This window comes from Taudactylus pleione, unplaced genomic scaffold (genome assembly GCF_031769625.1).
Source record: "Taudactylus pleione unplaced genomic scaffold, aTauple2 ptg001167l, whole genome shotgun sequence".
In the NCBI taxonomy this organism is placed as follows: domain Eukaryota; kingdom Metazoa; phylum Chordata; class Amphibia; order Anura; family Myobatrachidae; genus Taudactylus; species Taudactylus pleione.
In genome coordinates, this window is record NW_028285568.1 from 1 (window position 1) to 15,012 (window position 15,012).

The 15,012-nt window shown below is 55.3% G+C and overlaps 1 protein-coding gene across 2 annotated transcripts in view; it reads left to right on the top strand.

The window, feature by feature from the left end:
* The first annotated feature begins 643 nt into the window (after positions 1 to 643).
* The window catches only part of ORC1 (origin recognition complex subunit 1), a 152,220-nt gene continuing 137,851 nt past the window's right edge, over positions 644 to 15,012 (top strand). For both annotated transcript variants that reach the window (XM_088462246.1, XM_088462247.1), the window contains exons 1-4: positions 644 to 742; positions 6,725 to 6,827; positions 8,626 to 8,747; positions 14,315 to 14,493. In XM_088462246.1, coding sequence (XP_088318372.1) covers positions 6,730 to 6,827; positions 8,626 to 8,747; positions 14,315 to 14,493 — 399 coding nt within the window. In that variant the 5' untranslated portion in view covers positions 644 to 742; positions 6,725 to 6,729. The remainder of the gene's footprint in view (positions 743 to 6,724; positions 6,828 to 8,625; positions 8,748 to 14,314; positions 14,494 to 15,012) is intronic.

Genomic DNA, 15,012 nt, shown 5'->3' on the forward strand with positions numbered 1-15,012 from the left:
GCCCCAATGCTCCCTGTCCCCCCCATACACATACTGCCCCAATGCTCCCTGTCCCCCCCATACACATACTGCCCCAACGCTCCCTGTCCCCCCCATACACATACTGCCCCAACGCTCCCTGTCCCCCCCCATACACATACTGCCCCAATGCTCCCTGTCCCCCCCATACACATACTGCCCCAATGCTCCCTGTCCCCCCCATACACATACTGCCCCAACGCTCCCTGTCCCCCCCATACACATACTGCCCCAACGCTCCCTGTCCCTCCCCATACACATACTGCCCCAACGCTCCCTGTCCCCCCCCATACACATACTGCCCCAATGCTCCCTGTCCCCCCATACACATACTGCCCCAATGCTCCCTGTCCCCCCCATACACATACTGCCCCAACGCTCCCTGTCCCCCCCCCATACACATACTACCCCATAGTCACCGGTCAGGCCGAAGCACTCCTCCTTCCAGTACTTGGACTCATAGATCCGAGTCCGGATGATCTTCTCCACCAGATACTGCGGGTTAGTGCCATGGACACTGTGAGCGTCTTTCACCGTCCGATTCGCCATCTTCTCCGCCTCTTACCGGGACATACGGCGGCGGCGGCTGTACTATATGACGTCATCAGGCAGCGCCGAACACGCTTCCGGCTCAGATAAGTGACGTCAGTGCTGAGGACGTTTATGGCGGGAAAATTCTATTTGGTCACTGACTGACTGACAGCCAGAAGGAGCTGGAGCCTGTGTAAGTGCACTACAAGTCCCAGCCCGTGTCCCTCACCCTGTCTGCCTGCACTACAAGGCCCAGCGCCTGTCCCTCACCCTGTCTGCCTGCACTACAAGGCCCAGCGCCTGTCCCTCACCCTGTCTGCCTGCACTACAAGGCCCAGCGCCTGTCCCTCACCCTGTCTGCCTGCACTACAAGTCCCAGCCCGTGTCCCTCACCCTGTCTGCCTGAACTACAAGTCCCAGCGCCTGTCCCTCACCCTGTCTGCCTGCACTACAAGTCCCAGCCCGTGTCCCTCACCCTGTCTGCCTGCACTACAAGTCCCAGCCCGTGTCCCTCACCCTGTCTGCCTGCACTACAAGTCCCAGCGCCTGTCCCTCACCCTGTCTGCCTGCACTACAAGTCCCAGCGCGTGTCCCTCACCCTGTCTGCCTGCACTACAAGTCCCAGCCCGTGTCCCTCACCCTGTCTGCCTGCACTACAAGTCCCAGCCCGTGTCCCTCACCCTGTCTGCCTGCGCTACAAGTCCCAGCGCCTGTCCCTCACCCTGTCTGCCTGCGCTACAAGTCCCAGCGCCTGTCCCTCACCCTGTCTGCCTGCGCTACAAGTCCCAGCGCCTGTCCCTCACCCTGTCTGCCTGCGCTACAAGTCCCAGCGCCTGTCCCTCACCCTGTCTGCCTGCGCTACAAGTCCCAGCGCCTGTCCCTCACCCTGTCTGCCTGCGCTACAAGTCCCAGCGCCTGTCCCTCACCCTGTCTGCCTGCGCTACAAGTCCCAGCGCCTGTCCCTCACCCTGTCTGCCTGCGCTACAAGTCCCAGCGCCTGTCCCTCACCCTGTCTGCCTGCGCTACAAGTCCCAGCGCCTGTCCCTCACCCTGTCTGCCTGCGCTACAAGTCCCAGCGCCTGTCCCTCACCCTGTCTGCCTGCGCTACAAGTCCCAGCGCCTGTCCCTCACCCTGTCTGCCTGCGCTACAAGTCCCAGCGCCTGTCCCTCACCCTGTCTGCCTGCGCTACAAGTCCCAGCGCCTGTCCCTCACCCTGTCTGCCTGCGCTACAAGTCCCAGCGCCTGTCCCTCACCCTGTCTGCCTGCGCTACAAGTCCCAGCGCCTGTCCCTCACCCTGTCTGCCTGCGCTACAAGTCCCAGCCCCTGTCCCTCACCCTGTCTGCCTGCGCTACAAGTCCCAGCCCCTGTCCCTCACCCTGTCTGCCTGCGCTACAAGTCCCAGCCCCTGTCCCTCACCCTGTCTGCCTGCGCTACAAGTCCCAGCCCCTGTCCCTCACCCTGTCTGCCTGCGCTACAAGTCCCAGCCCCTGTCCCTCACCCTGTCTGCCTGCGCTACAAGTCCCAGCCCCTGTCCCTCACCCTGTCTGCCTGCGCTACAAGTCCCAGCCCCTGTCCCTCACCCTGTCTGCCTGCGCTACAAGTCCCAGCCCCTGTCCCTCACCCTGTCTGCCTGCGCTACAAGTCCCAGCCCCTGTCCCTCACCCTGTCTGCCTGCGCTACAAGTCCCAGCCCCTGTCCCTCACCCTGTCTGCCTGCGCTACAAGTCCCAGCCCCTGTCCCTCACCCTGTCTGCCTGCGCTACAAGTCCCAGCCCCTGTCCCTCACCCTGTCTGCCTGCGCTACAAGTCCCAGCCCCTGTCCCTCACCCTGTCTGCCTGCGCTACAAGTCCCAGCCCCTGTCCCTCACCCTGTCTGCCTGCGCTACAAGTCCCAGCCCCTGTCCCTCACCCTGTCTGCCTGCGCTACAAGTCCCAGCCCCTGTCCCTCACCCTGTCTGCCTGCGCTACAAGTCCCAGCCCCTGTCCCTCACCCTGTCTGCCTGCGCTACAAGTCCCAGCCCCTGTCCCTCACCCTGTCTGCCTGCGCTACAAGTCCCAGCCCCTGTCCCTCACCCTGTCTGCCTGCGCTACAAGTCCCAGCCCCTGTCCCTCACCCTGTCTGCCTGCGCTACAAGTCCCAGCCCCTGTCCCTCACCCTGTCTGCCTGCGCTACAAGTCCCAGCCCCTGTCCCTCACCCTGTCTGCCTGCGCTACAAGTCCCAGCCCCTGTCCCTCACCCTGTCTGCCTGCGCTACAAGTCCCAGCCCCTGTCCCTCACCCTGTCTGCCTGCGCTACAAGTCCCAGCCCCTGTCCCTCACCCTGTCTGCCTGCGCTACAAGTCCCAGCCCCTGTCCCTCACCCTGTCTGCCTGCGCTACAAGTCCCAGCCCCTGTCCCTCACCCTGTCTGCCTGCGCTACAAGTCCCAGCCCCTGTCCCTCACCCTGTCTGCCTGCGCTACAAGTCCCAGCCCCTGTCCCTCACCCTGTCTGCCTGCGCTACAAGTCCCAGCCCCTGTCCCTCACCCTGTCTGCCTGCGCTACAAGTCCCAGCCCCTGTCCCTCACCCTGTCTGCCTGCGCTACAAGTCCCAGCCCCTGTCCCTCACCCTGTCTGCCTGCGCTACAAGTCCCAGCCCCTGTCCCTCACCCTGTCTGCCTGCGCTACAAGTCCCAGCCCCTGTCCCTCACCCTGTCTGCCTGCGCTACAAGTCCCAGCCCCTGTCCCTCACCCTGTCTGCCTGCGCTACAAGTCCCAGCCCCTGTCCCTCACCCTGTCTGCCTGCGCTACAAGTCCCAGCCCCTGTCCCTCACCCTGTCTGCCTGCGCTACAAGTCCCAGCCCCTGTCCCTCACCCTGTCTGCCTGCGCTACAAGTCCCAGCCCCTGTCCCTCACCCTGTCTGCCTGCGCTACAAGTCCCAGCCCCTGTCCCTCACCCTGTCTGCCTGCGCTACAAGTCCCAGCCCCTGTCCCTCACCCTGTCTGCCTGCGCTACAAGTCCCAGCCCCTGTCCCTCACCCTGTCTGCCTGCGCTACAAGTCCCAGCCCCTGTCCCTCACCCTGTCTGCCTGCGCTACAAGTCCCAGCCCCTGTCCCTCACCCTGTCTGCCTGCGCTACAAGTCCCAGCCCCTGTCCCTCACCCTGTCTGCCTGCGCTACAAGTCCCAGCCCCTGTCCCTCACCCTGTCTGCCTGCGCTACAAGTCCCAGCCCCTGTCCCTCACCCTGTCTGCCTGCGCTACAAGTCCCAGCCCCTGTCCCTCACCCTGTCTGCCTGCGCTACAAGTCCCAGCCCCTGTCCCTCACCCTGTCTGCCTGCGCTACAAGTCCCAGCCCCTGTCCCTCACCCTGTCTGCCTGCGCTACAAGTCCCAGCCCCTGTCCCTCACCCTGTCTGCCTGCGCTACAAGTCCCAGCCCCTGTCCCTCACCCTGTCTGCCTGCGCTACAAGTCCCAGCCCCTGTCCCTCACCCTGTCTGCCTGCGCTACAAGTCCCAGCCCCTGTCCCTCACCCTGTCTGCCTGCGCTACAAGTCCCAGCCCCTGTCCCTCACCCTGTCTGCCTGCGCTACAAGTCCCAGCCCCTGTCCCTCACCCTGTCTGCCTGCGCTACAAGTCCCAGCCCCTGTCCCTCACCCTGTCTGCCTGCGCTACAAGTCCCAGCCCCTGTCCCTCACCCTGTCTGCCTGCGCTACAAGTCCCAGCCCCTGTCCCTCACCCTGTCTGCCTGCGCTACAAGTCCCAGCCCCTGTCCCTCACCCTGTCTGCCTGCGCTACAAGTCCCAGCCCCTGTCCCTCACCCTGTCTGCCTGCGCTACAAGTCCCAGCCCCTGTCCCTCACCCTGTCTGCCTGCGCTACAAGTCCCAGCCCCTGTCCCTCACCCTGTCTGCCTGCGCTACAAGTCCCAGCCCCTGTCCCTCACCCTGTCTGCCTGCGCTACAAGTCCCAGCCCCTGTCCCTCACCCTGTCTGCCTGCGCTACAAGTCCCAGCCCCTGTCCCTCACCCTGTCTGCCTGCGCTACAAGTCCCAGCCCCTGTCCCTCACCCTGTCTGCCTGCGCTACAAGTCCCAGCCCCTGTCCCTCACCCTGTCTGCCTGCGCTACAAGTCCCAGCCCCTGTCCCTCACCCTGTCTGCCTGCGCTACAAGTCCCAGCCCCTGTCCCTCACCCTGTCTGCCTGCGCTACAAGTCCCAGCCCCTGTCCCTCACCCTGTCTGCCTGCGCTACAAGTCCCAGCCCCTGTCCCTCACCCTGTCTGCCTGCGCTACAAGTCCCAGCCCCTGTCCCTCACCCTGTCTGCCTGCGCTACAAGTCCCAGCCCCTGTCCCTCACCCTGTCTGCCTGCGCTACAAGTCCCAGCCCCTGTCCCTCACCCTGTCTGCCTGCGCTACAAGTCCCAGCCCCTGTCCCTCACCCTGTCTGCCTGCGCTACAAGTCCCAGCCCCTGTCCCTCACCCTGTCTGCCTGCGCTACAAGTCCCAGCCCCTGTCCCTCACCCTGTCTGCCTGCGCTACAAGTCCCAGCCCCTGTCCCTCACCCTGTCTGCCTGCGCTACAAGTCCCAGCCCCTGTCCCTCACCCTGTCTGCCTGCGCTACAAGTCCCAGCCCCTGTCCCTCACCCTGTCTGCCTGCGCTACAAGTCCCAGCCCCTGTCCCTCACCCTGTCTGCCTGCGCTACAAGTCCCAGCCCCTGTCCCTCACCCTGTCTGCCTGCGCTACAAGTCCCAGCCCCTGTCCCTCACCCTGTCTGCCTGCGCTACAAGTCCCAGCCCCTGTCCCTCACCCTGTCTGCCTGCGCTACAAGTCCCAGCCCCTGTCCCTCACCCTGTCTGCCTGCGCTACAAGTCCCAGCCCCTGTCCCTCACCCTGTCTGCCTGCGCTACAAGTCCCAGCCCCTGTCCCTCACCCTGTCTGCCTGCGCTACAAGTCCCAGCCCCTGTCCCTCACCCTGTCTGCCTGCGCTACAAGTCCCAGCCCCTGTCCCTCACCCTGTCTGCCTGCGCTACAAGTCCCAGCCCCTGTCCCTCACCCTGTCTGCCTGCGCTACAAGTCCCAGCCCCTGTCCCTCACCCTGTCTGCCTGCGCTACAAGTCCCAGCCCCTGTCCCTCACCCTGTCTGCCTGCGCTACAAGTCCCAGCCCCTGTCCCTCACCCTGTCTGCCTGCGCTACAAGTCCCAGCCCCTGTCCCTCACCCTGTCTGCCTGCGCTACAAGTCCCAGCCCCTGTCCCTCACCCTGTCTGCCTGCGCTACAAGTCCCAGCCCCTGTCCCTCACCCTGTCTGCCTGCGCTACAAGTCCCAGCCCCTGTCCCTCACCCTGTCTGCCTGCGCTACAAGTCCCAGCCCCTGTCCCTCACCCTGTCTGCCTGCGCTACAAGTCCCAGCGCCTGTCCCCGTCACCACTGGCTGCGGTCACCTTATCACAGGCTCCCCCCTCCCCTTATCCCGGCTGCGGTCACCTTATCACAGGCTCCCCCCTCCCCTTATCCCGGCTGCGGTCACCTTATCACAGGCTCCCCCCTCCCCTTATCCCGGCTGCGGTCACCTTATCACAGGCTCCCCCCTCCCCTTATCCCGGCTGCGGTCACCTTATCACAGGCTCCCCCCTCCCCTTATCCCGGCTGCGGTCACTGTCATAACCCCAGCGTCCAAAGCCATCGAGGGATGCAAACATCGATGGTTCACCATAGATGGATTGTGCTCCATCGATGGTAATCACGGAAGGACCCATTAATGGTAACCAAACCCCCCACCAATGGCTATCCCTATACCTTCTCACTCCTCTTACCCCTCTCTGGGACAACCCTAGTTTTCCTCCAGGCCAGTCATCTGCGTGCTACCTGCCTTGGTTCCGCAGAGGCATATGATTATCGCTAGATGTTTTGGCCTGTGATATGTGCACGTCCCCGTCTGACATTTAATCGAAGTTTGAGTTGCCATAGGGTAACACTTAGTCACTTAGTCACCTCTCTAGCCTGCTCTCCGTCCCTCTGTAAATTGTCATCCCTTTAATCCCTTAGTTGCAGCAGAGCCCTGTCTAATGGAATTATATTCACCCTCTATAATAATCTTTTATATAGTATAGTAAGATGTTTATTGTGCATTTACTTCTGGAAATCCTTTCCAGAGATGCTTTTCCATCTGTTTAAATGTCTTGTGTGCGTTCCTTTGCATGCAGAAATCATGACCAGGTATTATACACACCTGAAAAGGCGCCGGCTGTACAGCTGGTATGGAAGGCCTGTTGCAAAGGACAGAAAAGTTTTGCATCTTCACTATGGGTAACTCATTATTTTTATTTTTTTCTCTTTAATAAATTTGATGTGGATGTTGTAGCGTTCTCACTAGGCTGTTTTAGCGGGGAGCCTCGCCCTGCCCTATTTCTAAGGGCAAAAGCACCCTGCCCTCCGGTGCGACGCCCTACTGAAATAGTCAGCGGGTGCTGTACCCACCCGTAGGTCGCAGTGTCCCGCTCGTAGGGAAAACTGCGGTGTAGCGTTCACCGCCGGTGAATGGATGCCGGGTACATGCGCTCAGCATCCATTCACACTAATAGTAGCGCTTGGGGGCAGCTGGCATATCCGTAAGTGACAAAAGGGGACGCATCCCCTTTTCCTTGTCCACGCCCCCTTTTCGGGCTAGTGCACATTCGGCATGCGTAGATGTGCCCTTTCTCTAGCACTGGTGGTAAGGATAGTGCAGGGGAAGGCACAGCAGCTCTCAGTGACCATGTACCCAGCATATGGGAGAGCAGCCAGTGTCAGTGTCACTGAGGGGAGGAGGAGACCAGGAGCACTGGTGGTAAGGATAGTGCAGGGGAAGGCACAGCAGCTCTCAGTGACCCTGTACCCAGCATATGGGAGAGTAGCCAGTGTCAGTGTCACTGAGGGGAGGAGGAGACCAGGAGCACTGGTGGTAAGGATAGTGCAGGGGAAGGCACAGCAGCTCTCAGTGACCATGTACCCAGCATATGGGAGAGCAGCCAGTGTCAGTGTTACTGAGGGGAGAAGGAGACCAGGAGCACTGGTGGTAAGGATAGTGCAGAGGAAGGCACAGCAGCTCTCAGTGACCATGTACCCAGCATATGGGAGAGCAGCCAGTATCAGTGTCACTGAGGGGAGAAGGAGACCAGGAGCACTGGTGGTAAGGATAGTGCAGGGGAAGGCACAGCAGCTCTGTGACCCTGTACCCAGCATATGGGTGAGCAGTCAGTGTCAGTGTTACTGAGGGGAGGAGGAGACCAGGAGCACTGGTGGTAAGGATAGTGCAGGGGAAGGCACAGCAGCTCTCAGTGACCATGTACCCAGCATATGGGAGAGCAGCCAGTGTCAGTGTTACTGAGGGGAGGAGGAGACCAGGAGCACTGTTGGTAAGGATAGTGCAGGGGAAGGCACAGCAGCTCTCAGTGACCCTGTACCCAGCATATGGGTGAGCAGCCAGTGTCGGTGTTACTGAGGGAGAAGGAGACCAGGAGCACTGGTGGTAAGGATAGTGCAGGGGAAGGCACAGCAGCTCTCAGTGACCATGTACCCAGCATATGGGTGAGCAGCCAGTGTCAGTGTTACTGAGGGGAGGAGGAGACCAGGAGCACTGTTGGTAAGGATAGTGCAGGGGAAGGCACAGCAGCTCTCAGTGACCCTGTACCCAGCATATGGGTGAGCAGCCAGTGTCGGTGTTACTGAGGGAGAAGGAGACCAGGAGCACTGGTGGTAAGGATAGTGCAGGGGAAGGCACAGCAGCTCTGTGACCCTGTACCCAGCATATGGGTGAGCAGTCAGTGTCAGTGTTACTGAGGGGAGGAGGAGACCAGGAGCACTGGTGGTCAGGATAGTGCAGGGGAAGGCACAGCAGCTCTGTGTGACCTATTAGTAAAGTATCACTAAGGAGAAGGAGACATGCACAGGTTGTAGGGATGATGCAGGAGAAGGAACAAGAGCTAAGAGGACCCTGTCTGAGAGCGTATGTTATAGAAGGGATACACAATTGGAGAGTGAGCTGAGGAGGAGATGAGGTGTGAAGTGAGGGAAATTATCTTATCTGGCGACCTGTAAGATCCAGCTAAATGTGACTCATTTTTAGGGGGCTCGTTATGAGATGGAATGGCAGTGAAGCTACAATAACTCCTGGGGACTTTGTGTTGATTGAAGGTGAAGACGAAGACAGACCCTTTGTAGGAAAACTTAAAAGACTATATGATGATGGTAAGTAGGGCCACATGGGCATTAAGCCGCCTTTCTCTTTCTTTCACTGATGAATAATAGGGAGTGGGAGGAGTCGGGGCAGTTTAGAATTAAACAGATGCAGCTCAGGCTCCTCCCCCTCTGCCTCTTTGGCCACTACCCATCAGTAGTGTATAAGTGCTTATTGAGCTACAATGTCTTCTGTCTCTAACAGCATTTATTATCTCCTTTTTATTTCAATACTGTTCCTGTTTGGTAGCTTTTGGCGGTGGTCTGTGGTTCTCGAGTTGGCTGCCCCATACACTCATCTGACTGTATTGGCCACTACCACCACAGGTAGGGCCTGAGATCCCGGAACTGCGCTACATAGGGAAAGCTTCAATTATAAAGCCATGATCTGTTACTGACACCCCCGGAGGGGGATACCTTAATATCCTGCTGTCGGGATTCACATGTCAGAGGCAACTCCATTTAGCCAGGGAAGGCTCTGGTAGCCATAATTATTGTTGTTAGCATTCCTATTGGTTTAAGGCTCTGACTTAGAGGGAGGTGATTTCCCTGCAGCATCTACCTCCTTCTGGTGTCCAGCTCCTGAGAGACCTGCCCAGACTGACGGCCTGTAAGAGAGCGCAGCTGCAGCATCTACCTCCTTCTGGTGTCCAGCTCCTGAGAGACCTGCCCAGACTGACGGCCTGTAAGAGAGCGCAGCTGCAGCATCTACCTCCTTCTGGTGTCCAGCTCCTGAGAGACCTGCCCAGACTGACGGCCTGTAAGAGAGCGCAGCTGCAGCATCTACCTCCTTCTGGTGTCCAGCTCCTGAGACACCTGCCCAGACTGACGGCCTGTAAGAGAGCGCAGCTGCAGCATCTACCTCCTTCTGGTGTCCAGCTCCTGAGAGACCTGCCCAGACTGACGGCCTGTAAGAGAGCGCAGCTGCAGCATCTACCTCCTTCTGGTGTCCAGCTCCTGAGACACCTGCCCAGACTGACGGCCTGTAAGAGAGCGCAGCTGCAGCATCTACCTCCTTCTGGTGTCCAGCTCCTGAGACCTTCCCAGACTGACGGCCTGTCAGAGAGCGCAGCTGCAGCATCTACCTCCTTCTGGTGTCCAGCTCCTGAGAGACCTGCCCAGACTGACGGCCTGTAAGAGAGCGCAGCTGCAGCAGGAGACTAGCCAGGGGGGCTCAATTCTCTCTTCTGCGCGCTGCTCAGTTCACCTTCCTTCCTCTATCTCCTTTGTATTGATATAATATTAGAGATGAGAGAAGCAATGTGTTTCCTTAGCTGTGACTGCTGTTCGGCTGAGTGACATTTTTTTGCCTCCATCTCTATACTGTTCCTTTATTTTTGTTACAGGAATGATTTGAGTCTCCTTTTGTGTGTCCCATTGTCCTTATTTCGAGGGAGGGTATCACACCAAGGCCTGTATTAAATTGTTGTCGAAAAGCCGTTTTATGCGAGATTCTCGCTAATGACGTCATTTAGCCAGGCGGAAACTTTCCAGATTCAATTGTAAAGACTTTTTACAGGTGCGAAAAGTTTGCGCTTTGTAACCAGCGGAAAAGATTCGCCTATGAATACCCAACACAAAAAAGTGCAGAATTGCTGTTTTTGTGTGCAAAGGTGCAGAAACCACTCTGCACCCTTTGGACAGTACCCCAAAGATAAACTTCGCATTTTAAAGCTTTACATAAGTGACTTTAGACCATGCTTGCACCCATTTTCATGTTCCCAAATTTGCTGGGGCTATTTATTTGTGCAAAAAAAATCTGCTGAATGATATTCATCACTTTTCCAAAGACTCTAAACAGCACCTATTGAGACCATTTAAAGACCCAGAATACCTTCAGCAGGGCTTTTCAGGAGTACCCATAGTGAACCCCCATGTCACAGCATCTTTAGGGGGTGTCAGGCTAATTTCCCCAAAAATGACAGCACTTTTCGCTCACTTTGTTTTCGCCGAATTTAATACGGTGATGAGCGCAATACTTTTTCACACCCAAAACCTCCGATGTTGGCGCAAAGTCCGGCAATGGACACTTCACTCCTAATTGAATACGGGCCCAAAATAAATTTGGGGCAAAAATATTCTCCTGCACCAAATGTCAAATAGCAGCTGTTAGACTGGACCAGGGGACTCCTGTATATGGTGGAAACAAAGGTTACAGTACCGGCTGCTGGTACACCACCAGACATGGCTAAATCAGCTTACGATCACTCGAGCCATAATGTTATCTAAACAGATTGGGTATGAGATCCCGGCTGTCGGGATGCCGCTGGTCTGAATACCGACAGCGGCATTCCGACAGTCAGAATTCCGACACCCATAAGGGAACTAAGGTAAGACTAACATTTACCCCTAACCTCCCCCTCCCAGGTGCCTAAACGTAACGCCATGATGGTGGTGTGGGGGTCCTTCTATCCGTCAGTTATTCCTGCCAGCTAATACCCTCTGAACCATCCCTTACATTCCCCACATTTGAGGTTCATGCTATACGCTTGTTCCAACCAGTACACCTCAGGGTACCTGTCATTTACCGTCCCCCTGGCCCTCCCTCCATTATCCTAGGTGTTTTTAATGTTCCAGTTGACATTCCCACAGAATCCTCTGACTCTCTCTTCTCTCCCCTATCCTCTCCCTCCTGCCCTGAACAAGCCGCTTCCCTGTGCAATTCCTCCCTCCCTTCTGCTCTTGACTCTTTTGCTCCGGCGATCACTACTCATCTTCGCAGATACACACATAACCCTGACATTCCAAATGCGCCAGATACCTGCAAAAGTGTTCACGAATTGCCGAGCGTCAGTGGAGGATATCGCGCTCTAAGGCTGACTATTCTCTCATTCTCCTGTGCTGCCCTGTCCCTCTCCAAACAATCATAGTTCAAGAACCTCATCTCCTCCCAGTCCTCAAACCTCCAGTGTCTTTGCCACTTTCAGCTCCCTCCTCTGCCTTTCCCCTCCTTATTGCCAAATCTAAGGACCGCTACTCCCTGCTCATTCTCCTTAATCTCTCTGCTGCATTTGACACTGCGGACCACCCTCTCCTCCTGCAAATACTTCACTCTTGGTCTACGTGGCACTGCCCTCTCCTGGCTTTCCTCTTACCTCTGTGGTCGTTCCTTCTGTGTCCTCTCATGACTCCTCTTGCCCCCCCCCCCCCCCCCCCATTTCCACTAACATTAGGAGTTTCCAAGGTTCTGTTCTTGGACTTCTCCCTATGTACATCCTCTCTAGGTGAGCTCATCAACTCTTTTTGACCTCCAATATCATCTCTATGCTGATGATACTCAAATCTCCCTTTCCTCCCCTGACCTCTCCCGCTTTCACCTCACCCTTATCCCCAACTGTCTCTTTGCCATCTCTTCCTTGCTGTCCCAGCGATTTCTTAAACTTAACATGTCTAAGACTGAGCTGATCATCTTCCCACCCTCCAACATAACTTAATTTCCCACTATTTCATTATCGATGGCACAACGATCTCCTCTAGCCCCAAAGTGCGCTGTTTTGGAGTTATCCTAGACTCCTCCCTCTCCTTCATACCGCACATTCAGCACCTCTCGCATTCCTGCCGTTTCCATCTCAAAAATATTTCCAGGATTAGACCCTTCCTCACCCAGGATGCCACTAAAACCCTCATCCACTCACTGGTCATATCCAGATTGGACTACTGTAACCTTCTCCTAGCTGGCCTCCCAGTCTCCCACCTCTCTCCACTACAATCGGTTCTCAATGCTGCTGCTCGGCTCATCTTCTTCTCCAGATGTTCTACATCTGCTTCCCCTCTCCTTCAAGCCAGACAATGACTCCCCTTCCCCTTCAGATGCCAATCCAAGGTTCTTACACTCGCCTGCAAAGCCCTCACCAAATCCTCTCCCACTTATATCTCTGACCTCCTCTCCCTTCACACTCCCGCCCGCCCACTTCACTCTACAAATACCCCCTCTCCTGCCAACTCATTACTTCCTCCCACTCCCGCATCCAAGATTTTGCCTGTTCTGCTCTCTACCTCTGGAACTCTTATTATTATTATTATTATTATTATTATTATTATTATTATTATTCCTCATTTATTTATGGCACCACAAGTGTTCCGCAGTGCCTTACAAAGTACGTGAACAAATAAGTAATCAGTGACTTACAATACAAAGCAGGACCTGGACATGTATAATAAACATTGCTATATTAAGCAGCAGAGTGTTTGTTGCCCTAGTGGGGCTTAACACAGAAATTAAATTACAGTAGGGAGAAGTACAAGAGGGTAGAGGGCCCTGCTCGAAAGGGCTTACATTTTTTGCGTCAGCGCTCCTCCTCTGAGCTCTCCGGCGGCCATTTTAGAAACGCTGGTCTCATCGGAGCGGTGCGGAGCCTGGGTCCTCCTGCATACCTCTCCTCCATTAGCTCAGCGTATGTAGCACTAGACCTACCAGACTATAGGTCTGTGTAGTTGATGATAGTGCAGGTGGTCATTCTGCATTGTATGTGACTTATGCTAGCGCTGTTTGACTCTATTTTCTTTCCGTCAGCCATTCTTGCTATCCCTATTCCTTTCCTCCTCTCAGCCCTCACGTTGGCATTACTGTCAGGGTGGAAATTTACCTCAGTTAAAGGTGTTGTATTTTTCTGTGTGGTGGGGTCACATACAACAACTATGTCTGGGAGAGATGAATCCGTGCAGAACGGTGTCCTCTCCTGCTCCAGATGTGAGGCGGGTATTGGGGGGAGGGGGGGAGTGGAGAGGGAGATGTACTTAATGGGGGCTTATGTACAACATGTTCTGCCCTGTCATGTACACCTGCTGTTCCTAACTCTGCACAGGAGCCTCCCTGGCTTGTTTCCATGCTGCAACTTCTAGAACACAGCAATATAACCTGCCAGGAATTTTCCAATCCCTGGGAAGGTTCCACTTCAGGGGATGTAGTCCGCATCCGGTGTGCGGGATGCAGACGGGCGAAATCCCCACAGCGTCTGGATCCTGGCACCGGAATCTTGAAGGTAAGTATTGAGAGTTAGGCACTAGGGGGGAGGCTTAGGGTTAGGCACTAGGGGGGAGGTTTAGGGTTAGGCATTAGTGGTTAGGATTAGGCACTGGAGAGGGAGTCTTAGGTTTAGGGTGCAGGGAGGGGCAGTTTGGGCACTAGGGGGCGGTTAGGGGAGGGTTTGGGGTTAGTCTTACCTCTTTTCATTCTGGGTGTCGGTATTCTGACCAGCGGCATCCTGACCGCCGGGTTCTCGTACCCAACCTCCACTTCAGATGTGCCATCATAGGTTGTGGTGGAAATATTTGAAGACTGATCAGGTGGAAGATGATTCTGGGTATGTTCAGGGTGTTGGGGCATTACTCTGTGCTGTAATCTCTGCTTATCATGGATGTGAATAAGTCAGACTCTGGATACCTCTTTTTAAAAAGAAGAGAAAACAGACTTTTTTCCTCCTTTCCCTCAGTAGAGGACCTTCTAGCCGTGGCATGGACCCATCCTGTCTCCATAGCAGTGTCCCCAGATATGTTATGAGATGTATTTTACCAGATGTACAAAAATCCTTATTTTCACCTTTTGGATTACTCCTGAATAAACCATGTTTGACTCCTAGGTGCGGGAAAAGACTCCAGCAAACACGCCATTGTAGATTGGTTCTTGCGGTATGAAGAAATTCCAGTTAGAAAGAGGAAGCTACTCGGGAGAAATCCTCACCCCCAGGAGATCTTTGTGTATGACGTCCCTGGGTGTGAGAATGATATTGATGCTGAGACTATTATTGGAACAGTTCAGGTACAAACAATACCGTTTTTATAACAATTTTTATTTTATTGTGTTGTAATGTGGTTTATACATTGCCTTACTTTTCACTTTGGCTATAAATGTTAATTGACATTTGTAGGTATGACGTTCTGAACAGACCTGCCTGATGATTTCCATTAAATATCTTTTGTACATTCCAGTATAGCAGCGCTCCCTAAGGCCAGTTTATCCTACATGTTACAATGCTTTACATAAGCCAAACCCATTGTCCACCTTAAGGCAGCTGTTTTATCATCTGAATCCATGTGCATGAGTTCTGCGTTCTAGTGATTGCTGTTTTGTCATTGATGGAGCCCACAAAATGATTGCCTTGCATGGGTGCCAGATGTATGTAGAATATATGGGAATGTATGTCTTAGGTTTAAAATAAGAAGTCATAAAAAACATTTTGAACATTTTAGATTTTTTTGTAAGTCACTTTTTAAAATCTTTAGATCCAGATAGGCAGCAGTATTACATTATAAATACAGTGACAACTTTTCTGGGGTC